This window comes from Oncorhynchus kisutch, linkage group LG18 (genome assembly GCF_002021735.2).
Source record: "Oncorhynchus kisutch isolate 150728-3 linkage group LG18, Okis_V2, whole genome shotgun sequence".
Classification (NCBI taxonomy): domain Eukaryota; kingdom Metazoa; phylum Chordata; class Actinopteri; order Salmoniformes; family Salmonidae; genus Oncorhynchus; species Oncorhynchus kisutch.
In genome coordinates, this window is record NC_034191.2 from 668456 (window position 1) to 695887 (window position 27432).

At 44.8% G+C, this 27432-nt stretch overlaps 1 protein-coding gene across 1 annotated transcript in view; it reads left to right on the forward strand.

Moving 5' to 3' along the window:
* The window catches only part of cntn5 (contactin 5), a 237460-nt gene that overhangs the window by 139963 nt on the left and 70065 nt on the right, over positions 1-27432 (forward strand). Inside the window, exons 10-12 of the mRNA XM_031796937.1 lie at positions 3857-3984; positions 4986-5161; positions 24580-24700. Coding sequence (XP_031652797.1) covers positions 3857-3984; positions 4986-5161; positions 24580-24700 — 425 coding nt within the window. The remainder of the gene's footprint in view (positions 1-3856; positions 3985-4985; positions 5162-24579; positions 24701-27432) is intronic.

The following is a 27432-nucleotide window of genomic DNA, read 5'->3' on the forward strand; positions in this document are numbered from 1 at the left end:
AAACTAATGGGGATCCCAAATTAATACAAAAACTACACCGGTAATCAATGGCACATGTACACTACACAGGTAATCAATGGTATATGTAAACTACACCGGTAACCAATGGTACATGTACACTACACAGGTAATCAAATGGCACATGTACACTACACAGGTAATCTAATGGTACATGCACACTACACAGGTAATCATTGGCACATGCACACTACACAGGTAATCAAATGGCACATATATACTACACATGTAATCAATGGTACATGTACACTACACAGGTAATAAATGGCACATGTACACTACACAGGTAATCAATGGCACATGTACACTACACATGTACAATCAATGGCACATGTACACCACACATGCACACTACACAGGTAATCAATGGTACATGTACACTACACATGTTATCAATGGTACAGGTACACTGCACAGGTAATCAATGGTACATGTACACTACACAGGTCATCAAATGGCACATGTACACTACACAGGCTATCAATGGTACATATGCACTACACATGTACTCAGTGGTACATGTACACTACACAGGTAATCAATGGTACATGTACACTACACAATTAATCTGATGGTACATATACACTACACAGGTCATCAACGGCACACGTACACCACACAGGTAATAAATGGTGCAGGTACACTACACAAGTAGTCAATGGTAAATGTACACTACACAGGTAATCAAATGGTACATGTACACTACATGTGTAATCAAATGTGGTACATGCACACTACACAGGTAATCAATGGCACATGTACACTACACAGGTAATCAAATGTGGTACATTGGTTGAAGGTGGTGCCTTGTTCCCTTTAAATACACCATGCTTCAGATCATATACATTGACACCCCATGAAGGGTAGTCTACTTGAAAATGTACACGCTTCATGTGTTGTTGCTTTATTACAACACAATTAGCAGCTGTTTGGTCATTTAAAACAATATAACTGTGTGAGTTCCTGTCCCAAATGGCACCTTATTTCCAATATAGTAAACTACTTTTATTTTACAAAAGTAGTACACTATACAGGGAATAGGTCACCATTAGGGATATTGTTTTAACACTGTTCAGTCTAATGCATATTCCACTGAGGCTGGAATGAAAGTGGCTGAATTTCCAGTCAGCGCTTGTTCCCTATTAGCTTAGACCTTATCGCAACCCATAACATCAGTGTTGTAATCTTATTGGAGATTAGACTTATTTAATGTTATCAGTAAATCGCCTTGATTAAGGAATTTAAATTGTTGATTGGTCGATAGATGGAAAAATAACATGTATTGAGCTGTTTATCCATTTCACTGCTGTTGTTATTGGTGTGGTACTTAGAATCACGCCAGAAACTGATTTCAGGTCATCATATTGAAGGTCACCCAGAAAAGTTTATCCTAAAATAGGAAGGCACCACTTGGGTTCACAGTGAACCAGTTTATGTAGCTTATACACTACAGTTCAAAAGTTTGGGGTCACTTAGACATTTCCTTGACACTACAGTACACTCCAAAATCGTCATTAAGCTTGAGACCCTATGTCTTGACCCCGCCCTGTGCAACTGGCGCCTGAACTTTCTGACAGGCCACCCCCAGGTAGTGAGAGTAGGAAACAACATCTCCACCTCGCTGAGCCTCAACACTGGGGCCCCACAAGGGTGCTTTCTCAACCCTCTTCTGTACTCCCTGTTCACCCATGACTGAGTGGCCATGCACGCCTCCAACTCAATCATCAAGTTTGCAGACGACACTACAGTGGTAGGCTTGATTACCAACAACGATGAGACGGCCTACAGGGAGGAGGTGAGGGCACTAACCTCACACTCAACGTCAACAAAACAAAGGAGATGATCGTGGACTTCAGAAAACAGCAGAGGGAACACCCCCCTATCCACATCAATGGGACAGTAGTGGACAGGGTGGAAAGTTTTAAGTTCCTCGGCGTACACATCACGGACAAACAAATGGTCCTCCCACACAGACAGCGTGGTGAAGAAGGCACAACAGCACCTCTTCAACCTCAGGAGGCTGAAGAAATTTGGCTTGTCTCACAAACTTTTACAGATGCACAATCGAGAGCATCCTGTCGGACTGCATCACAGCCTGGTACGGCAACTGCTCCGCCCACAACCGTACGTCTCTCCAGAGGGTAGTGAGGTCTGCACAACGCATCACCGGGGGCAAACTACCTGCCCTCCAGGACACCTACACCATGTCACAGGAAGCCCAAAAAGATCATCAGGGACAACAATCACCCAAGCCACTGCCTGTTCACCCCGCTATCATCCAGAAGGCAAGGTCAGTACAGGTGCATCAAAGCAGGGCCCGAGAGGCTGAAAAACTGCTTCTATCTCAAGGCCATCAGACTGTTAAACAGCCATCACTAACATTGAGTGACTGCTGCCAACATACTGACTCAAATCTCTAGCCACTTTAATAATACAAAAATTGATGTAATAAATGTACCACTAGTCACTTTAAACAATGCCACTTTATATAATGTTTACATACCCTACATTACTCATCTCATATGTATATACTATATACTAATCAAATTTAAGATTGAATAAACCGTGTTCAATAGCTGAAAAAATGAAGTGGAGCCAGCGCTAGGTCGCACGCCCCAAACACATCAGAACACTAGACTTGACCCTCGTTCTGAACAGCCATACTTCTTCATTTCTCAAAAGCTAAATATCAACCAATTTCTAAAGACTGTTGACATATAGTGGAATCCCTAGGAACTGCAAACAGATGCCTCAGAAATCTAGATTCCCATAGAATCTGGGCCTGAGTAGCAGGCAGTTTACTTTGGGCACGCTTTTCATCCGGATGTGAAAATACCACCCCCTATCAAAACATGTTTTAACAATGTCTACACTGTATTTCTGATCCATTTTATGTTATTTTAATGGACAAAAAAATGTGCTTTTCTTTCAAAAACAAGGACATTTCTAAGTGACCCCAAACTTTTGAATGGTAGTGTACATACAGTACACACATACAGTACATAGAGTACATATATACAGTACATATACAGTCATAAATACAGTACATATGTAACAGTATAACTTTAAACCGTCCCTCGCCCATACCCGGGCACGAACCAGGGACCCTCTGCACACATCAACAACAGTCACCCACGAAGCATCATTACCCATCGCTCCACAAAAGCCGCGGCTCTTGCAGAGCAAGGGGAACCACTACTTCAAGGTCTCAGAGCGAGTGATGTCACTGATTGAAACGCTATTTAGCGCGCACCACTGCTAACTAAGCTAGCCGTTTCAAATCCGTTACACATACATACAGTACATATGAACAGTACTTATGTACATACATACAGTACATACACAGTACATACATACAGTACAAATATATAGTGCATACATGCTGTACATATACAGTACACATGAACAGTACTTACATACATACATACAGTACATATGAACAGTACTTATGTACATACATAGAGTACATATACAGTACATACATATACTACATACATATTTATTTTTTATTTATTTTATTTCACCTTTATTTAACCAGGTAGGCTTAGAGCATGACCTTTCCGTGGGATCTATCTTCACAACTTGCCCTTGGAAATCAGTACAATCATTTTGTCGGACCTAGATAGAACATACAGTATATGAAATGTTTAATATCCCCAAAGGGACATTCTAAAATCGCTACATACGCTGCTCTTTGACTTTCTGAGCTGATCTTCCCTCTTCCAGCAACTTCATATAATTTTAATGAATAATACAAGCTACTAAACCTGCATGAAGCTGTTTTGTTTCCATACCTGTATTGATTTGTATTGCCTTTGTTCTTTATTTTCTCTGACAGGATAATGTTATTACGAAATAACACTCTGAGGATCATCAACTCCAGTCGCTCTGACGAGGGGGACTATGTATGTCGAGCTGAGAATCAGTTTGGTTCGGCTGAGATGACGGCCATGCTCCGGGTAAAAGGTAAGTGATGCCCAGGGGGGCTTTATTTTTCTGCCAAATGAATGCTGGTCACCCACCAGTAAACAGTTCCCCAATGTCGTTTCCGCAACCTTTGCCTGAGTGCCGGGGCGGAGCGGAGGTGAGAGAGAGGGGGAGAAGGAACGGACTTTCTGTTCGCTCGACCGTGAAGCAAAAGGGTTTTCACATTCAAGAATCATTTCACAAGGGAACAGTATCTGACAGCGTAAAAGGGCCTGTAATGTAATGCAGCATTCACAGCTGAGATCTAAAGAGACCCTGGGTGTAGAGTGCTTGACCTGCGTCAGGGTTTAGTGTTCAGGATTTGTTTTGATAATGACACTTCAGATGCCAAATGTGCTTTTGTCAATTTCTCTGGATTATTGTTGCCATGCCACTCTAGCCATAGGCCTACAAATGGCATAGTCCCATATAGCTCAGCTGGTAGAGCATTGAGATTCCCCTGGGGGACCAGAATGAAAATGTATGCTCTCACTACTGTAAGTAGCTCTGGATAAGAGCGTCTGCTAAATGACAAAAAATGTATAAAATAACACCGATAGTCAGAATTGTCTCAGGTCAGCACATCCAGATCTGTGACCAGTCTAGCGTCAGCTATGGTGGGTCCTAAGATGGCAATGTAATGGGCTAGAGTTAGTGGTTATCTCTGACTATCTTTGTCTTATATTATAAACCATAGACACACCATAGATGGTATGACACTAATAGTCAGACGAGTTGACAATAACCAGTGTTATCACTTGAACAGGACAGAGTCTAGGTTAGTGTTATATCCTAACAGTGCAGCAGCGTTATCACATGAAGAGACCTAGTCTAGGTTAGTGTTATATCCTAACAGTGCAGCAGTATTAGCATGTGAAGAGACCTGAGTCTATATCAGCGTTACCGTTATAACCTAACAGTGCAGCAGTGTTAGTGCAACAGTGTCCTGTTCAGACGTGTTGTGATGACAGTGATAAGATATAGCATTGCTGTGCTTCCAGAGGCCATGCATGTGGAATTGAGCCCCTGCAAAGTGGAGGTGACGGTGGGGGAGAGCGTGGTGCTCAGCTGTAAGGTGTCACATGACCCGTCTCTGGACGTGGCCTTCCAGTGGCTCCTCAACCAGCAGCCCCTCAACTTCCAACAGGAGGGTGGACATTTTGAATACATCCAAAGAGTAAGTAGATAACTAAATAAAGTAGCTAGTTATAACTCAATACAGTAGCTAGTTATAACTCAATACAGTAGCTAGTTATAACTCAATACAGTAGCTAGTTATAACTCAATACAGTAGCTAGTTATAACTCAATACAGTAGCTAGTTATAACTCAATACAGTAGCTAGTTATAACTCAATACAGTAGCTAGTTATAACTCAATACAGTAGCTAGTTATAACTCAATACAGTAGCTAGTTATAACTCAATACAGTAGCTAGTTATAACGTAATACAGTAGCTAGTTATAACGTAATACAGTAGCTAGTTATAACTCAATACAGTAGCTAGTTATAACTCAATACAGTAGCTAGTTATAACTCAATAGAGTAGCTAGTTATAACTCAATACAGTAGCTAGTTATAACGTAATACAGTAGCTAGTTATAACTCAATACAGTAGCTAGTTATAACTCAATACAGTAATGAAATACACTTTGTTACATTAAGTAAATATAACTAGAGTATTCTGACCCCTTGATTTTTCCACATTTTGTTACGTTAAAGCCTTATTCTAAAATTGATTAAATGGTTTATTTTACTCATCAATCACAACACCTCATAATGACAAAGCAAAGCCCTTTTTGTATTTTATTTTAGCAAATATTTCAAAACAAAAAAAATGAAATATCACAGAAGTATTCAGACCGTTTTTGCAGTACTTTAGTGAAGCACCTTTGGCTGCAATTACAGCCTCAAGTCTTCTTGGGTAGGACGCTACAAGCTTGGCACACCTGTATTTGTGGAGTTTCTCCCAGGTTGGATGGGGAGCTTCACTGCACAGCTATTTTCAGGTCTCTTTAGATCAGGTTCAAGTCTGGGCTCTGGCTAGGCCACTCAAGGGCATTCAGAGTCCCGAAGCAACTCCTGCGTGGTCTTGGCTGTGTGCTTAGGGTCGTTGTCCTGTTGGAAGGTGAACCTTCGCCCCCAGTCTGAGGTCCTGAGTGCTCTCGAGCAGGTTTTCATCAAGGATCTCTCTGAACTTTGCTCTGTTCATCTTTGCCTTGATCCTGACTAGTCTCGCAGTCCCTGCCGCTGAAAAACATCCCCACAGTCTGATGCTGCCAACACCATGCTTCACTGTCGGGATGGTGCCAGGTTTCCTCCAGACGTGACTTTTGGCATTCAGAGTGACCATCGGGTTCTTGGTCACCTTCTTGTCCAAGGCTCTTTTCCCCCGATTGCTCAGTTTGGCGGGGCGGCCAGCTCTAGGAATAGTCTTGGTGGTTCAAACTTCTTTCATTTAAGAATGATGGAGGCCACTGTGTTCTTAGGGACCTTCAATGCTGCAGAAATATTTTGAAACCCTTCCCCATATCTGTGCCTCAACACAATCCTGTCTTGTAGCTCTCGACAATTCCTTCGCCCTTATGGCTTGGTTTTTGCTCTGACATGCACTGTGTCGTGACGTGACTTTCATTAATCTGATGACCCCTTATTTATTTAATCCACGGACTATGTTTAATTGTTACCCGATTAAATGAATAATGAAACAATTAACTCATTAGGAATTTGGGACACCACGAGAGTGGTTGTTTAAAGAGTTACCATCTTCTAAATTAAACTCCAATGGTATTAAATCATAACATCTTATCATATCATCATTCTGAACAGTCGTAACTTCCTGCATTTGTAAAAACACAAGCCTTACTTATGATTCAGTACTACGCTAATTGGGTTAATTATTTATTTGCTAGCTAACTAAGTAATAACACAGAATAAACATACACACTTAATGGTAAAAAGGTCCATGCAGACTGAAAACATATGGCGGCTTGTTACGAAGAATATGGAGGGAGAGAGACTGGCGGCAGTCAGTCACCCCTTACAGTCAGACGCAGGAGAGCAAACGGTGCAGTTTAATAACAAAAATGTTCCATTTGCTCCTGAAGCTGCTTATTTGAAGATAGGCCAGCCAGCCGTGCCCATGGTCCAGTGGGGTGATGAGAGTAGTGTACTACGGGGATTTGACAAGAGTAATAGGATGGTTTGAAGAGTTTGCTTTTGTAGATATTTGACTCAGGACAGCTTATCAGCCCTACCAGTCTTTGTTCAAGAGGGGAGTTTTCTCCTCTCTCCAAATCGTATTGTTAGTCAGAGTTTGAATCAATTTACATGTGCAGCTGTAGCCTGGCGATCTTCTGGTCTAGTCTGGGAGGTGAGTTTATTTTCTTCACCTTGTTTTGAGGTTCAAAGTTCCAACCATTTCAAACATGTAGCTACCGCATCCACGCTTTTCTGGTCTAATGTGAATTTCTGTTATCAATCCTTTTATGCACTCTGGCCGAAGGGGACGGTTCCATCAGTCTGACACGCTCTCTGACCTCACTTGGGGCATGGCTACTTACTATGCTCAGTTTCTAGGAGATAGATTCTCTTATACCTCCTAAAATCACATCTTAACAAAAATACTTATACTTTTTCATATACAACGTTAAGTATGGAGATTTCATACCTGTAAATACTTTAAGTTACAGTATTTGCTTTATAAACATGTTAATGACATCACAAAATAAAAAACAATATAACATTCATTTTGTACAGATCGTCTCTGACCATCCCTCGTTCGTATGTTAGAAATATTGTTCCAGTATTTCCTTTATAAACATGTTAATGACATCACAAAATAAAAAACAATATAACATTCATTTTGTACAGATCGTCTCTGACCCTCGTTCGTATGTTAGAAATATTGTTCCAGTATTTGCTTTCGAGCGTGTTCGAGTTTTGGTGGGAAAAAGTATGTTAATAAAGAACATTCCTTGGTTTTGAGACCGAGATCTCCTTTCCTTTACATTTATGACAGGGTGTGAGCTGTCAAACCGTTGGACGCCAATCAGGTTGTAGAAACATTTTAGGGATTATCAATGGAAACAGGAGGCACCTGAGCTCAATTGAGTCTCATGGCAAAGGGTCTGAATACTTACGTAAATAAGGTATCTGATTTTTATTATTCTTTTATTTCAAAAACCTGTTTTCACTTTATCATTATGGCGTATTGTGTGTAGACTGCTGAGGATTTGTTTTATTTAATCCATTTTAGATTAAGGTTGTAACGTAACAAAATGTGAAATATATCAAGGGGTACTGTATACCTCAATAGAGCAGGCCATTATACCTCAATACAGTAGGTCATTATATACCTCAATACAGTAGCTGTTATACCTGAATATTGTTGTCTTATAGCTCAATCAAATAGAGCATTTTACCGCAATACAATAGGCCGTTATATCACAATACAGTGGGTCGTTATACCTCCATACAGTAGGCTTGTAACGGTGTTCTAGGTGTGGTGAAGGAGAGTCGGACCAAAACGCAGCGTGTAGATTGCAATCCATTTTTAATCAAACAAACGTAAACACGAAATAACACAAACACTACAAAACAATAAACGTAATGTGAAAACCGAAACAGCCTATACTTGTCAACTAACACAGCGACAGGAACAAAGACACTAAGGACAATCACCCACGACAAACTCAAAGAATATGGCTGCCTAAATATGGTTCCCAATCAGAGACAACGATAAACACCTGCCTCTAATTGAGAACCACTCCAGACAGCCATAGACTTAGCTAGATAACCACCTACGCTACAATCCCAATACTAACACCAAAACCACAAGACAAACACACCACAATTACAAAAACCCCATGCCACACCCTGGCCTGACCAAATACATAAAGAAAAACACAAAATACTTTGACCAGGGCATGACAGAACCCCCCCCCCCCTAAGGTGCGGACTCCCGAACGCACCTCAAAACAATAGGGAGGGTCCGGGTGGGCGTCTGTCCATGGTGGCGGATCCGGCGCGGGACGTGGACCCCACTCATTTAATGTCTTAGTCCCCTCTCCCTTCGTCACTGGATAGTCCACCCTCGCCGCCGACCATGGCCTAGTAGTCCTCACCCAGAACCCCACTGGACTGAGGAGCAGATCGGGACTGAAGGACAGCTCGGGACTGAGGCAGCTCGGGACTGAGGGGAAGCTCGGGAGTGAGAGAAAGCTCAGGAGTGAGAGGAAGCTCAGGAGTGAGAGGAAGCTCAGGAGTGAGAGGAAGCTCAGGCAGGTAGATAGATCTACCAGATCCTGGCTGGCTGGTGGTTTCAGCAGATCCTGGCTGACTGGCAGAATCTGTCTGACTGGCAGATCTGGAAGAGTCTGGTTGACTGGCAGATCTGGAAGAGTCTGGTTGACTGGCAGATCTGGAAGAGTCTGGCCAATATACCTCAATACACTAGATAGTTATACCTCAATATAGTAGGCCAATATACCTCAATACAGTAGGTCGTTATACCTCAATACAGTAGGTCATTATACCTCAATACAGTAGGACAATATATCTCAATACACTAGGTAGTTATACCTCAATACACTAGATAGTTATACCTCAATACAGTAGGTCATTATACCTCAATACAGTAGGTCATTATACCTCAATACAGTAGGCCAATATACCTCAATACACTAGATAGTTATACCTTAATACAGTAGATAGTTATACCTCAATACACTAGATAGTTATTCCTCAATACAGTAGGTCGTTATACCTCAATACAGTAGGTCATTATACCTCAATACAGTAGGCCAATATACCTCAATACACTAGATAGTTATACCTCAATACAGTAGGTCATTATACCTCAATACAGTAGGCCAATATACCTCAATACAGTAGGTCGTTATAACTCAATACAGTAGGTCATTATACCTCAATACAGTAGGTCATTATACCTCAATACAGTAGGTAGTTACACCTAAATTGTCTATTTTGCTCATTTCTAATGGTCATGAAAAAAACACGTAGTCTCTCCCGTAAGGAAGATGTATTTCGGTGAGTATAAATGGACAAACCTGGATAAATAAAGTAGAATGAAAGACCTCATTGTTTGATTATATTGACTAAAGCAGTTTGTTGGATGATCTAACCTGTATTTTCCTATACTAGAAGTGCCATATGCAGAGCCATATGCCTAAAATCCATTTTCTTAAGAATTACAATTTACCCAGGCTTTTGGTAGGTTTGAGGGGGAGGATTTATAGTTACTGAGTTTAGGCACGGCTCATTGCACCAAATACTTTTTGAATTAGGATCAATTTATGTCAAGGTCACAAAATCCCTGATGTCACCGTGATTAAAAAGGCAGTAAATCACACAATCAAGTATATCAACTTCTACACAGAGACAAAAAGACAGTGAATCTCTCAATCATGTTTATCAACGTATACACAGTGACAGAGATGCAGATAATTACATTATCAAGTGTATCAACGTCTACAAAGAGACAGAGTGAATCACACAGTTAATTTTAATAACGTCTACAGAGACACAGTGATACAAATCTACAACACAGGGGATAATACACATCTACAACACATGGATAATACACATCTACAACACAGGGGATAATACACATCTACAACACAGGGGATAATACACATCTACAACACAGGGATGATAGGTATCTACAACACAAGGATTTTACACATCTACAACACATGGATAATACACACCTACAACACAGGGGATAATACACATCTACAACACATGGATAATACACATCTACAACACAGGGGATAATACACATCTACAACACAGGGATGATAGGTATCTACAACACAAGGATTTTACACATCTACAACACAGGGGATAATACACATCTACAACACAGGGATGATAGGTATCTACAACACAAGGATTTTACACATCTACAACACAGGGGATAATACACATCTACAACACAGGGATGATAGATATCTACAACACTGGGGATAATACACATCTACAACACAGGGATGATAGGTATCTACAACACAGGGATAATACACATCTACTACCCAGGGATGATACACATCTGCAACACAGGGGATAATACACACCTACAACACAGGGATAATACACACCTACAACACAGGGATAATACACACCTACAACACAGGGATTATACACATTACAACACAGGGGATAATAAACACCTACAACACAGGGATAATACACACCTACAACACCGTGATGATATGTATCTACAACACAGGGATAATACACATCTACAACACAGGGGATAATACACACCTACAACACAGGGATGACAGGTATCTACAACACAGGGGATACTGCTCATCTAAAACACAGGGGATAATACACACCTACAACACAGGGAATAATACACATCTACAACACAGGTGATAGGTATCTACAACACAGGTGATAGCTATCTACAACATAGGTGATAGGTATCTACAACACAGGTGATAGCTATCTACAACATAGTTGATAGGTATCTACAACACAGGTGGTAGGTATCTACAACACAGGTGATAGGTATCTACCACACAGGTGATAGGTATCTACAACACAGGTGATAGGTATCTACCACACAGGTGATAGGTGTCTACAACACAGGTGATAGGTATCTACAACACAGGTGATAGGTGTCTACAACACAGGTGATAGGTGTCTACAACACAGGTGATAGGTATCTACAACACAGGTTATAGGTATCTACCACACAGGAATGATACACATCTACAACACAGAGGTGACACACTCACACACACAAACACACACAGTAGGTGATACTCTCATGTTCAAACAGCCCAGCGCTTCCTACCAGCTGACCAGACCAAGCCCCAAGACTACCTGACATGATGACTCCTTGCTGTCCCCAGTCCACCTGGCCATGCTGCTGCTCCAGTTTCAAATTCCACCTGACTGTGCTGCTGCTCCAGTTTCAACTGTTCTGCCTTATTATTATTCGACCATGCTGGTCATTTATGAACATTTGAACATCTTGGCCATGTTCTGTTATAATCTCCACCCGGCACAGCCAGAAGAGGACTGGCCACCCCACATAGCCTGGTTCCTCTCTAGGTTTCTTCCTAGGTATTGGCCTTTCTAGGGAGTTTTTCCTAGCCACTGTGCTTCTACACCTGCATTGCTTGCTGTTTGGGGTTTTAGGCTGGGTTTCTGTACAGCACTTTGAGATATCAGCTGATGTACGAAGGGCTATATAAATAAATTTGATTTGATTTTGATTTGAAGGTTGACTGGTCACATGAAAAATGCTTCCTACCAGCTGACCAGACCAAGGTTGACTGGTCACATGAAAAATGCTTCCTACCAGCTGACCAGACCAAGGTTGACTGGTCACATGAAAAATGCTTCCTACCAGCTGACCAGACCAAGGTTGACTGGTCACATGAAAAATGCTTCCTACCAGCTGACCAGACCAAGGTTGACTGGTCACATGAAAAATGCTTCCTACCAGCTGACCAGACCAAGGTTGACTGGTCACATGAAAAATGCTTCCTACCAGCTGACCAGACCAAGGTTGACTGGTCACATGAAAAATGCTTCCTACCAGCTGACCAGACCAAGGTTGACTGGTCACATGAAAAATGCTTCCTACCAGCTGACCAGACCAAGGTTGACTGGTCACATGACCAGACCAAGATGCAACTGAAGATTTTATGAGCCGTTATATGTTCTTGGTTAGAAAGTGTCATTCTCCCTTTGCCAAGGATGGAGTAGGAAGGGCTGATGGCTTCCCTTGGCAGGGAAATGAAAAGGTTAACAGTCTTCAAGTATTGATTAAGGGGGAGGGTACAGAACCCAGGCGGTGCCAGGCGAAACATACAGACAGACACACAAACTCACAAATGCACAAGCACGCACACACTCATGATCCCACACACACATCACATGTATGCACACTTGTGAGCAGAGACACACACAAACATACCCCTTATGGCATTAGGTTTAACTCCCACTCAAAGAAATCATCCCTGTTATCATCATCCCTGTCCTAATGGGATGATTCTCCCTGTTCTCATCCCTGTCCAAATGGCGATGAATCTCCCTGTTCACCTTCCAGTCCTAATGGGGATTATTCTCCCTGTTCTCCTTCCGTTCCTAATGGGGATGAATCTCCCTGTTCTCCTTCTGTTCCTAATGGGGGTGAATCTCCCTGTTCTCCTTCTGTTCCTAATGGGGATGAATCTCCCTGTTCTCCTTCCGTTCCTAATGGGGATGAATCTCCCTGTTCTCCTTCCGTTCCTAATGGGGATGAATCTCCCTGTTCTCCTTCCGTTCCTAATGGGGATGAATCTCCCTGTTCTCCTTCCGTTCCTAATGGGGGTGAATCTCCCTGTTCTCCTTCCGTTCCTAATGGGGGTGAATCTCCCTGTTCTCCTTCCGTTCCTAATGGGGATGAATCTCCCTGTTCTCCTTCCGTTCCTAATGGGGATGAATCTCCCTGTTCTCCTTCCGTTCCTAATGGGGATGAATCTCCCTGTTCTCCTTCCGTTCCTAATGGGGGTGAATCTCCCTGTTCTCCTTCCGTTCCTAATGGGGATGAATCTCCCTGTTCTCCTTCCGTTCCTAATGGGGATGAATCTCCCTGTTCTCCTTCCGTTCCTAATGGGGATGAATCTCCCTGTTCTCCTTCCGTTCCTAATGCCATTGGCTCCCATACAGCAGCAAGTCACACCTCACTAGCACATTTCAGACTGATCTGCCTCTCTGCCTCTTCCTTCAGGCTTATGCCTTTAATATTGTTAATTTTATACCATCTTCACTTATCATTGCTGAGCTATGAAGGACTCATTGAGCTCAGTAATTGGGATGGCTAAGATTTAAAAGCTGGCAGTCAGATGGGGTTGGCTAATTTATTAACCCTTGATTAGTCTCTGGGTAATCAAGATGGACTGATGTTAATGCAACTAAACAGCATGTGCTGTATGTAGAAGAAATGGGCTGTTTGACAGGAAAATAAACTAAAACTCATTTGATGAATCAGACTCTACATTTCCCTTTCCCTTAATTAGAAACTGCATGAAATGAAAGTACACAGTTGGTACTTCCATTTCTGCCATGTTTGGTACTGAAACTAAAGGTGAGATTCAGGGTTCCATACAGATGTAGGACCTTAATTTGATAAACCTGTTGCAGGAGAACTTTTCTTTAACTGGTATTTTACACCAAATTGGTTCGGAGAGGTTTTTCAAACTGGCGGGTTTCCCCCCTTCGGTTTCTTTGGACTGGTGTGAAAACTATCCACACTAAGGAGCGCACTTGTAAGGTGTGCGTGTTGGTGTCAGGGAAGTCAGGCGCAGGAGAACGAACTTGGTATAAACAGAGTTGTTTAATAAATGCTGATAAAACTCCAAAAACCAAAATGTACAAAAAAACAAAAGTGGGTACAAAACCCGTCGCACACCAACACAATACATGCACATCACATACAATCAAACAATCTCCGGCAAAACATGAGGGGAAACAGAGGGTTAAATACACAACATGTAATTGATGGGATTGGAACCAGGTGTGTAGGAAGACAAGACAAAACCAATGGAAAATGAAAAATGGATCAGTGAAGGCTAGAAGGCCGGTGACGTCGACCGCCGAACACTGCCCGAACAAGGAGAGGGACCGACTTCGGCGGAAGTCGTGACAGCACTAAACACCGTTGTTTTTGGAAGACCAAATCGAAAGTAACACAGTATCAAGTTTGGGACAAACAAGTTATGTTTCAAGATAATCATAGATTTATTTTTCTACAATAAAAAAAAATGACCTGCATGAAACGTGATTTTGTTTAGGCATTTTAGTTCATTTGACAGTTGGCATTAAAAAACCAACCAAATGAAAAAAATACAACGTAAAAAACAATCGAACTCTGATTGGAACGATACACGTCATGTGTGAAAACACCCTAAAAAGTCATGCATTTGATGTTTAAAACGCTTCTGTAGTTGATCATTTCCACTTTTAAATTTCAGACTTGATTTTCCCTTACGAAAAAAGGTATCAATCCTTACAAAAATGTCCATTAATTATATCACATAATAATTCAAATTTATTGTTGATACAGGATTATTTTTCTGCTGAAGCAAACTGTCTCAAATAAAGATCCTTCATCTCATCTCAAACTGTCTGATGTTGCCTGACAGACCATGAAGATGATGATGTACAGTATACTGCATGTAAGATCCCACAGTTGACAGTGAATGTCAAAGCAAAAAACAATCCATGAGGTGGAAGGAATTGTCCATAGAGCTCAGAGACAGGATTGTGTTGAGGCACAGATCTGGGGAAAGATACCAAAACATAACTGCTCTATTGAAGGTCCCCAAGAACACAGTGGCCTCCATCATTCTTAAATGGAAGAAGTTTTGGCTCTTCCTAGAGCTTGCTGCCCAGACAAACTGAGCAATCGGGGGAAAAGGGCCTTGGTCAGGGAGGTGACTCTTATATAGGCAGGTGTGCCTTTCCAAATCATGTCCAATCAATTGAATTTCCACAGGTGAACTCCAATCAAGTTGTACAAAGGATGATGAATGGAAACAGCATGCACCTTAGCTCAATTTCAAGACTCATACCAAAGGGTCTGAATACTTATGTAAATAAGGTATTTCTTTTTATAATAAAAACAGAAATGCTTTATTAAAACCTGATGTCAGTTTGTCATTATGTGTGTAGACTGATGAGGAAATGTTTTGATTGAATCCTATTTAGAGTAAGGCTGTAAAGTAACATGTGGAAAAAGGGCTTTGACCACTTTGCGAATGCACTGTATATACAGCACCAATCAAGTTTGGACACAGCTATTCCTTCCAGGGTTGTTCTTTATTTGTACTTTTTTCTACATTGTAGAATAATATTAAAGACATCAAAACTATGAAATAACAGATATGGAATCATGTAGTAACCAAAGAAGTGTTAAACAAATCAAAATATATTTTATATTTGAGATTCTTCAAAGTAGCCACCCTTTGCCTTGATGACAGCTTTGCAAACTCTTCGCATTCTCTTAACCAGCTTCATGAGGTAGTCACCTGGAATGCATTTCAATTAACAGTTGTGCGTTGTAAAAGTTATTTTGACCAAGTCCATATTATGGCAGGATCAGCTCAAATAAGCAAAGAGAAATGACAGTCCATTATTACTTTAAGACATGAAGGTCAGTCAATGTGAGAAATTTCAAGAACTTTGAAAGTTTCTTCAAGTGCAGTCGCAAAAACCATCAAGTGCTATGATGAAACTGGTTCTCATGAGGACCGCCACAGGAAAGGAAGACCCAGCGTTGCTCTAGAGGACATGTTCATTAGAGTTACCAGCTCAAATAAATGCTTCACAGAGTTCAAATAACGGACACGTCTCAACATCGACTGTTCAGAAGAGACTCCATCAATCAGGCCTTCATGGTTGAATTGCTGCAAACAAACCACTAGTAAAGGACACGAATAACAAGAAGAGACTTTATTGGGCCAAGAAACACGAGCAATGTACATTAGACCGGTGGAAATCTGTCCTTTGGTCTGATGAGTCCAAATTTGAGATTTCCAGGTCCAACCGCTGTGTCTTTGTTTTTTTCACCTTTATTTAACCAGGTAGGCCAGTTCACCTTTATTTAACCAGGTAGACGCCAGTTCACCTTTATTTAACCAGGTAGGCCAGTTCACCTTTATTTAACCAGGTAGACGCCAGATCACCTTTATTTAACCAGGTAGGCCAGTTCACCTTTATTTAACCAGGTAGGCCAGTTCACCTTTATTAAACCAGGTAGGCCAGTTCACCTTTATTTAACCAGGTAGGTCAGATCACCTTTATTTAACCAGGTAGGTCAGATCACCTTTATTTAACCAGGTAGGCCAGTTCACCTTTATTTAACCAGGTAGGCCAGTTCACCTTTATTTAACCAGGTAGGCCAGTTCACCTTTATTTAACCAGGTAGGCCAGTTCACCTTTATTTAACCAGGTAGGCCAGATCACCTTTATTTAACCAGGTAGGCCAGTTCACCTTTATTTAACCAGGTAGGCCAGTTCACCTGTATTTAACCAGGTAGGCCAGTTCACCTTTATTTAACCAGGTAGGCCAGATCACCTTTATTTAACCAGGTAGGCCAGATCACCTTTATTTAACCAGGTAGGCCAGTTCACCTTTATTTAACCAGGTAGGCCAGTTCACCTTTATTTAACCAGGTAGACCAGATCACCTTTATTTAACCAGGTAGACCAGATCATCTTTATTTAACCAGGTAGGACAGTTCACCTTTATTTAACCAGGTAGGCCAGTTCACCTTTAAGGGTGAAGGGCACTGCCAGAGCCCTGCAAAATGACCTCCATCAGGCCACAAATGTGCATGTGTCTGCTCAAACGGTCAGAAACAGACTCCATGAGGGTGGTATGAGGGCCCGACGTCCACAGGTGGGGGTTGTGCTTACAGCCCAACACCGTGCAGGATGTTTTTCATTTGCCAGAGAACACCAAGATTGGCAAATTCACCACTGGCGCCCTGTGCTCTTCACAGATGAAAGCAGATTCATACTGAGCACATGTGACAGACGTGACAGAGTATGGAGACGCTGTGGAGAACGTTCTGCTGCCTGCAACATCCGCCAGCATGACCGGTTTGGCGGTGGGTCAGTCATGGTGTGGGGTGGCCGCACAGCCCTCCATGTGCTCACCAGAGGTAGCCTGACTGCCATTAGGTACCGAGATGAAATCCTCAGACCCCTTGTGAGACCATATGCTGGTGCGGTTGGCCCTGGGTTCCTCCTAATGCAAGACAATGCTAGACCTCATGTGGCTGGAGTGTGTCAGCAGTTCCTGCAAGAGGAAGGCATTGATGCTATGGACTGGCCAGCCCGTTCCCCAGACCTGAATCCAATTGAGCATATCTGGGACATCATGTCTCGCTCCATCCACCAACGCCATGTTGCACCACAGACTGTCCAGGAGTTGGCGGATGCTTTAGTCCAGGTCTGGGAGGAGATCCCTCAGGAGACCATCCGCCACCTCATCAGGAGCATGCCCAGGCGTTGTAGGTAGGTCATACAGGCACGTGGAGGCCACACACACTACTGAGCCTCATTTTGACATGTTTTAGCCTCATTGACTAATTTTGACTTGTTTTAGTCTCATTGACATTTTTTAGCCTCATTTTGACATTACATCAAAGTTGGATCAGCCTGTAGTGTGGTTTTCCACTTTAATTTTGAGTGTGACTCCAAATCCAGACCTCCATGGGTTGATACATTTGAATTCCATTGATAATTTTTGTGTGATTTTGTTGTCAGCACATTCAACTATGTAAAGAAAAAAGTATTTAATAAGATTATTTCATTCATTCAGATCTAGGATGTGGTATTTTAGTGTTCCCTTTATTTTTTTGAGCAGTGTATATATACAGTGTGTGAAAATGGAGTAAGATTAGGGAGGTAAGGCAATAAATAGGCCATAGTAGTGAAATAATTACAATTTAGCTATTAAACACTGGAGTGATAGATGTGCAGAAGATGACTGTGCAAGTAGAGATACTGGGGTGCAAAGGAGCACAAAATAATAACAATATGGGGATGAGGTAGTTGGGTGGGCTATTTACAGATGGGCTGATTATAGGTGCAATGAACGAGCTGCTCTGACAGCTGATGCTTAATACATTTAGTGAGGGAGATATAAGACTCCAGGTTCAGTGATTTTTGCAATTCGTTCCTGTCATTGGCAGCAGACAACTGGAAGAAAAGATGGCCAAAGAGAAGTTGGCTTTGGGGATGACCAGTGAAATATACCTGCTGAAGCACGTGCCTTGGGTGGGTGACCAGTGAGCTGAGATAAGGCAGGGCTTTACCTAGCAGCAACTTATAGATGTGGTCATCTATAAGCCAGTGGGTTTGTGGGTTTGCATCTATAAGCCAGTGGGTTTGGCGACGAGTATGAAGCGAGGGCCAACCAACAAGAGCATACAGGTCGCAGTGGTGGGTTGTATATGGGGCTTTGGTGACAAAACAGATGCTTGACATCATGGGAAAATCCAAAGAAATCAGCCAAGACCTCCACAAGTCTGGTTCATCCTTGGGAGCATTTTCCAAATGCCTGAAGGTACCATGTTTGTCTGCACAAACAATAGTCCACAAGTATAAACACCATGGGACCACGCAGCCATCATAGACTGGGATAGGGATTGATTGAATATGTCCGTAGGAGACACATTCTGTCTCCTAGAGATGAACTTACTTTGGTGGAAAAAGTGCAAATCAATCCCAGAACAACAGCAAAGGACCTTGTGAAAATGCTGGAGGAAACAGGTACAAAAGTATCTATATCCGTGAAGCACGGGGGTGGCAGAGTCATGTTGTGGGGGTGGTAGAGTCACATTGTGGGGGTGGCAACATCATGTTGTGGGGGTAGCAGAATCATGTTGTGGGGGTGGCAGAGTCACATTGTGGGGGTGGCAGAGTCATGTTGTGGGGGTGACAGCATCATGTTGTGGGGGTGGCAGAGTCATGTTGTGGGGGTGGCAGCATCATGTTGTGGGGGTGGCAGAGTCATGTTGTGGGGGTGGCAGAGTCATGTTGTGGGGGTGGCAGCATCATGTTGTGGGGGTGGCAGAGTCATGTTGTGGGGGTGGCAGAGTCACGTTGTGGGGGTGGCAGAGACATGTTGTGGGGGTGGCAGAGACACGTTGTGGGGGTGGCAGAGTCACGTTGTGGGGGTGGCAGAGTCACGTTGTGGGGGTGGCAGAGTCACGTTGTGGGGGTGGCAGAGTCACGTTGTGGGGGTGGCAGAGTCACGTTGTGGGGGTGGCAGAGATATGTTGTGGGGGTGGCAGAGTCATGTTGTGGGGGTGGCAGAATCACGTTGTGGGGGTGGCAGAGGCATGTTGTGGGGGTGCTTCTGCTGCAGGAGGGACTGGTGCAAAATAGATGGCACCGTGAGAAAGAAAATTATGTGGATATATTGAAGCAGCATCTCAAGACATCAGTCAGGAGGTTAACGCTTGGTCACAAATGGGTCTTCCAAACGGACAATGACCCCAAGCATACTTCCAAAGTAAAAATAACAAAGTCATGGTATTGGAGTGGTGATCACAAATCCCTGACCTCAATACCATAGAGGGCTGAACTGAAAAAGCGTATGCGAGCAAGGAGGCCTACAAACCTGACTCAGTTACACCAGCTCTGTCAGGAGGGATGGGACAAAATTCACCCAACTTATTGTGGAAAGCTTGTGGAAGGCTTCCCAAAATGTTTGACCCAAGTTAAACAATTTAAAGGCAATGCTACCAAATACTAATTGTGTGTATGTAAACTTCTGACACACTGGGAATGTGATTAAAGAAATAAAAGCTGAAATAAATCATTCTCTCTACTATTATAAATAACGAAATCACTTTTTTGCCCGCTTTGAGGACAATACAATGCCACTGACACGGCCCGCAACTAAAACATGCGGACTCTCCTTCACTGCAGCCGACCTGAGGAAAACATTTAAACGTGTCAACCCTCGCAAGGCTGCAGGCCCAGACGGCATCCCCAGCCGCGCCCTCAGAGCATGCGCAGACCAGCTGGCTGGTGTGTTTACGGACATATTCAATCAATCCCTATCCCAGTCTGTTGTTCCCACATGCTTCAAGAGGGCCACCATTGTTCCTGTTCCCAAGAAAGCTAAGGTAACTGAGCTAAACGACTACCGCCCCGTAGCACTCACTTCCGTCATCATGAAGTGCTTTGAGAGAATAGTCAAGGACCATATCGCCTCACCCTAGACCCACTCCAATTTGCTTACCGCCCAAATAGGTCCACAGACGATGCAATCTCAACCATACTGCACACTGCCCTAACCCATCTGGACAAGAGTAATACCTATGTGAGAATGCTGTTCATCGACTACAGCTCGGCATTTAACACCATAGTGCCCTCCAAGCTCGTCATCAAGCTCGAGACCCTGGGTCTCGACCCCGCCCTGTGCAACTGGGTACTGGACTTCCTGACGGGCCGCCCCCAGGTGGTGAGGGTAGGCAACAACATTTCCACCCCGCTGATCCTCAACACTGGGGCCCCACAAGGGTGCGTTCTGAGCCCTCTCCTGTACTCCCTGTTCACCCACGACTGCGTGGCCACGCACGCCTCCAACTCAATCATCAAGTTTGCGGACGACACAACAGTGGTAGGCTTGATTACCAACAATGACGAGACGGCCTACAGGGAGGAGGTGAGGGCCCTCGGAGTGTGGTGTCAGGAAAATAACCTCACACTCAACGTCAACAAAACTAAGGAGATGATTGTGGACTTCAGGAAACAGCAGAGGGAACACCCCCCTATCCACATTGATGGAACAGTAGTGGAGAGGGTAGTAAGTTTTAAGTTCCTTGGCGTACACATCACAGACAAACTGAATTGGTCCACCCACACAGACAGCATCGTGAAGAAGGCGCAGCAGCGCCTCTTCAACCTCAGGAGGCTGAAGAAATTCGGCCTGTCACCAAAAGCAGTCACAAACTTCTACAGATGCACAATCGAGAGCATCCTGTTGGGCTGTATCACCGCCTGGTACGGCAACTGCTCCGCCCACAACCGTAAGGCTCTCCAGAGGGTAGTGAGGTCTGCACAACGCATCACCGGGGGCAAACTACCTGCCCTCCAGGACACCTACACCACCCAATGTCACAGGAAGGCCATAAAGATCATCAAGGACAACAACCACCCAAGCCACTGCCTGTTCACCCCGCTATCGTCCAGAAGGCGAGGTCAGTACAGGTGCATCAAAGCTGGGACCGAGAGACTGAAAAACAGCTTCTATCTCAAGGCCATCAGACTGTTAAACAGCCACCACTAACATTGAGTGGCTGCTGCCAACACACTGACTCAACTCCAGCCACTTTAATAATGGGAATTGATGGGAAATGATGTATCACTAGCCACTTTAAACAATGCTACCTAATATAATGTTTACATACCCTACATTATTCATCTCATATGTATACGTCTATACTGTACTCTATATCATCTACTGCATCTTTATGTAATACATGTATCACTAGCCACTTTAACTATGCCACTTTGTTTACATACTCATCTCATGTGTATATACTGTACTCAATACCATCTACTGTATCTTGCCTATACCATTCTGTACCATCACTCATTCATATATCTTTATGTACATATTCTTTATCCCCTTACACTTGTGTCTATAAGGTAGTAGTTTTGGAATTGTTAGCTAGATTACTTGTTGGTTATTACTGCATTGTTGGAACTAGAAGCACAAGCATTTCACTACACTCGCATTAACATCTGCTAACCATGTGTATGTGACATAACATTTGATTTGATTTGATTTATTCTGACATTTCACTTTCTTATAATGAAGTGGTGATCCTGACTGACCTAAAACAGGGAATTTGTGAAAAACAGAGTTTCAATGTCTTTGGCTAAGGTGTATGTAAACGTTCTGCTTCCACTGTATATATATATATATATATATATATATACATATACTGAACAACCATATAAACACACCATACCACCATTTCAATGATTTGACTGAGTTACTTGTTCATATAAAGAAATCAGTCGAAATGAAATAAATGTATTAGGCCCTAATCTATTTCACTTGACTTCTCTTCACTTGATTTCACTTGACTAGGCAGGGGCGCAACGTTGTTACAAGTGGTCAGCGGTTGTGAGGCCGTTTGGACGTACTGCCAAATTCTCTATAAGATCCCAAACGTTTATAGTCTCGTACCCCTTCAAACATTATGTTGTGTGACAAAACTGCACATTTTAGAGTGGCCTTTTATTGTCCCCAGCACAAGGTGCACCTGTGTAATGATCATGGTGTTTAATCAGCTTCTTCATTTGCCACACCTGTCAGGTGGATGGATTATCTTGGCAAAGGAGAAATGCTCACTAATAGGGATGTAAACAAATTTGTGCAACAACATTTGAGAGAAATATGTGTTTTGTGCATCTTTGGTGGCAGTGGGGTTATGGTATGGGCAGGCATCAGTTACAGACAATGAACACACTTACATGTTATCAATGCCACTGGCTACACACTGGTTGGATCAATGTTGTTTCCACGTCATTCCACATTTTTTTATTTTTATTGACATCTGTGCCAAGTGGGCAGACACTTAATGTGAGTCTGGAAAGGGGAGGATTGGTGATAGGATGTCTAGCTATCTGGAGACAGGGGAGGATGGGTGATAGGATGAGTAGCTATCTGGAGACAGGGGAGGATGGGTGAAAGGATGAGTAGCTATCTGGAGACAGGGGAGGATGGGTGAAAGGATGAGTAGCTATCTTCTCCTCCTCCTGCTGTCCTCCTCCTCCTGTCCTTCTCTTCTCCTGTCCTCTTCTCCCCCTGTCCTCCTCTCCTCCTTCTCCTGTCCTCCTCCTCCCCCTGTCCTCATCCCCCTCACCCTGTCCTCCTCCTCCCCCTGGTTTCAGGTTTCGTGCTAAACAGGCGTCTTTAGACTGAATGATTCCCCAGTCTTGCCTTAGGCGTTTCTCATTTCAAGAGAGAGAGAGAGAGTGAAGAAAGACGAGTGAGGAGTGGAGGAAAAGTAACAGCTAGCAACCACCTGAACTTGACAAGAATGTCTTTAAAGCCTGCATGAGCCTAGTTCAGGATGTGAGCAGCATCAGATTTCTCAGGAGCCAAGTACAGAGAGGCCGGACTTGGATATCTCTCTGCTAACTTTATATTACACACTCAATCAATTATACATGTGCACACATATACACACACAAACATACCCCCCCCCCCCACACACACACACAAACATACCCCTCCCCCCCCACACACACACACAAACATACCCCTCCACCCCCCCCCCCACACACACAAACATACCCCCCCCCCCCACACACACACACAAACATACCCCTCCACCCCCCACACACACACACAAACATACCCCTCCACCCCCCACACACACACACAAACATACCCCTCCACCCCCCACACACACACACAAACATACCCCCCCCCCCACACACACACACAAACATACCCCTCCACCCCCCACACACACACACAAACATACCCCTCCACCCCCCACACACACACACAAACATACCCCTCCACCCCCCACACACACACACAAACATACCCCTCCACCCCCCACACACACACACAAACATACCCCTCCACCCCCCACACACACACACACAAACATACCCCTCCACCCCCCACACACACACACACAAACATACCCCTCCACCCCCCACACACACACACACAAACATACCCCTCCACCCCCCACACACACACACACAAACATACCCCTCCACCCCCCACACACACACACAAACATACCCCTCCACCCCCCACACACACACACAAACATACCCCTCCACCCCCCACACACACACACACAAACATACCCCTCCACCCCCCACACACACAAACATACCCCTCCACCACACACACACACACACACAAACATACCCCTCCACCACACACACACACACACAAACATACATACCCCTCCACCCCCCACACATCACACACAAATCACACACACACATCACATCACACACATCACTCTCTCTAATTTGATGTTGTTGTTGACTTTCTGCCTGTCACACAGCAGTCCTCCACGGTGGACCTGATGATCAGAAGCATCTTACTGCAGCATGCTGGGAAATACAGCTGCCGGGCTCAGACCAGCGCCGACACTTTGTTTGCTGAGGCTGAAGTCCTTGTCAGAGGTGAGCTCATTATCCCTCAAGTCGACAGCAGGAACATGGGGCATTTGGGAAGCAGCCCGAACCTACCCCCTGTGATAAACTAAACTATCAGGGGGATGAGAAAAAGCTAACTGTGGATTAGTAGTTAGGGGGCTAGTTATGAGAAATGTGTGAGAAATAGTGTGAGAAATAAATGCCCCTAATCTCCTGATCCAGGGTCATATTTTGTTTCATCCTCTAATGGTTAAGGTTAGGATTGATGCTAGGGTACATTTATCCTATACCAGCGGTTAGGGTCACATTCAACCCTCCTCCTGACACTATCACTCAACCTCTCTGACACAGATCACAACTTTTTTTATTTGACCTTTATTTAACTAGGCAAGTCAAGTAAAAATTCTTATTTTCAATGACGGCCTAGGAACAGTGGGTTAACTGCCTGTTCAGGGGCAGAACGACAGATTTTTACCTTGTCAGCTCGTGGGTTTGAACTTGCAACCTTCCGGTTACTAGTCCAACGCTCTAACCACTAGGCTACCCTGTGGAGGGGGACAGGAGGAGGAGGAGGACAGGATGAGGAGGAGGACGTGGAGGAGAGGAGGACAGGAGGAGATGAGGACAGGAGGAGGAGGGGGACAGGAGGTGGAGGTGGAGGAGAGGAGGACAGTGCTTCTACACCTGCATTGCTTGCTGTTTGGGGTTTTAGGCTGGGTTTCTGTACAGGACTTTGAGATATCAGCTGATGTACGAAGGGCTATATAAATACATTTGATTTGATTTGAGGAGGAGGAGGAGGAGGAGGAGAGGAGGAGGAGGGATTTGTTTGAATAGAACCAAGTATTGGCCTGTTTGAATGTCTCAGCAGTCTCAGCAGGAGGAGGAGAAGAGGACAGGGGGAGGAGGAGAAGAGGGACAGGGGAGGAGGAGGACAGGAGGAGGAGGACAGGATTATAAGGGGAAGAGGAGAGGAGGACTGGGGGAGGCGGAGAGGAGGACAGGGGGAAGAGGAAAGGACAGGAGGAGGACAGGAGGAGGAGTACAGGAGGAGGAGGACAGCAGGAGGAGGAGAAGAGAACAGGAGGAGTACAGGACTAGGAGAAGAGGACAGGGGGAGGACAGGGGGAGGAGGAGGAGGACAGGGGGAAGAGGAAAGGACAGGAGGAGGAGGAGGAGGACAGGAGGAGGAGGAGGAGGACAGGGGGAAGAGGAAAGGACAGGAGGATGAGAAGGAGGACAGGAGGAGGAGGAGGAGGAGGAGGACAGGAGGACAGGAGGAGGAGGAGGACAGGGGGAGGAGGAGGACAGGGGGAGGAGGAGGACAGGAGAAGGAGTAGAGGAGGACAGGGGGAGAAGAGAACAGGAGAAGAGGAGGACAGGAGGAGGAGGACAGCAGGAGGAGGAGAAGAGAACAGGAAGAGGACAGGACTAGGAGAGGAGGACAGGGGGAGGAGGAGGAGGACAGGGGGAGGAGGACAGGGGGAGGAGGAGGAGGACAGGGGGAGAAGAGGAGGACAGGAGAAGAGGAGGACAGGAGGAGGAGGAGGACAGGAGGAGGAGGAGAGGAGGACAGGGGGAGGAGTAGGACAGGAGGACAGGAGGACAGGGGGACAGGAGGAGGAGGAGGAGAACAGGGGGAGGAGGAGGACAGGGGGAGGACAGGAGAAGGAGGAGAGGAGGACAGGGGAAGAAGAGGACAGGAGAAGAGGAGGACAGGAGGAGGAGGAGGACGACAGCAGGAGGAGGAGAAGAGAACAGGAGGAGGACAGGACTAGGAGAGGAGGACAGGGGGAGGAGGAGGAGGAGGACAGGGGGAGGAGGAGAAGGATGGGGAGAAGAGGACAGGAGGAGGAGAAGAGAACAGGAGGAGGACAGGGAAAGAGGAAAGGACAGGAGGAGGAGAGGGAGGACAGGGGGAGGAGGAGGACAGGGGGAAGAGGAGGAGGACAGGAGGAGGAGGAGGAGGAGGAGGACAGGCGTAGGAGGAGGACAGGGGGAGGAGGAGGAGGACAGGGGGAGGAGGAGGACAGGAGAAGGAGGAGAGGAGGACAGGGGGAGAAGAGGACAGGAGAAGAGGAGGACCGGAGGAGGACGACAGCAGGAGGAGGAGAAGAGAACAGGATGAGGACAGGACTAGGAGAGTAGGACAGGGGGAGGCGGAGGACAGGGGGAGGAGGAGGACAGGGGGAGGAGGAGGAGGACAGGGGGAGGAGGAGAAGGAAAGGGGGAGGGGGAGGAGGGGAGGGGGAGAAGAGGACAGGAGAAGAGGAGGACAGGAGGAGGAGGAGGACAGGAGGAGGAGGAGGATAGGAGGACAGGAGGAGGAGGAGGAGGAGGAGGAGAAGGAGGAGGAGAAGAGAACAGGAGGAGAACAGGGGGAAGAGGAAAGGACAGGAGGAGGAGGAGGACAGGAGGAGGACAGGAGGAGGAGGAGGAGGAGGAGGACAGGGAGGGAGGACAGGGGGAGGAGGAGGACAGGAGAAGGAGGAGATGAGGACAGGGGGAGAAGAGGACAGGAGAAGAGGAGGACAGGAAGAGGAGGAGGAGGAGGACAGCAGGAGGAGGAGAAGAGAACTGGAGGAGGACAGGACTAGGAGAGGAGGACAGGGGGAGGAGGAGGAGGACAGGGGGAGAAGAGGACAGGAGAAGAAGAGGAAAGGAGTAGGAGGAGGGCAGCAGGAGGAGGAGAAGAGAACAGGAGGAGGACAGGAATAGGAGAGGAAGACAGGAGGAGGACAGGAGGGGATGAGGACAGG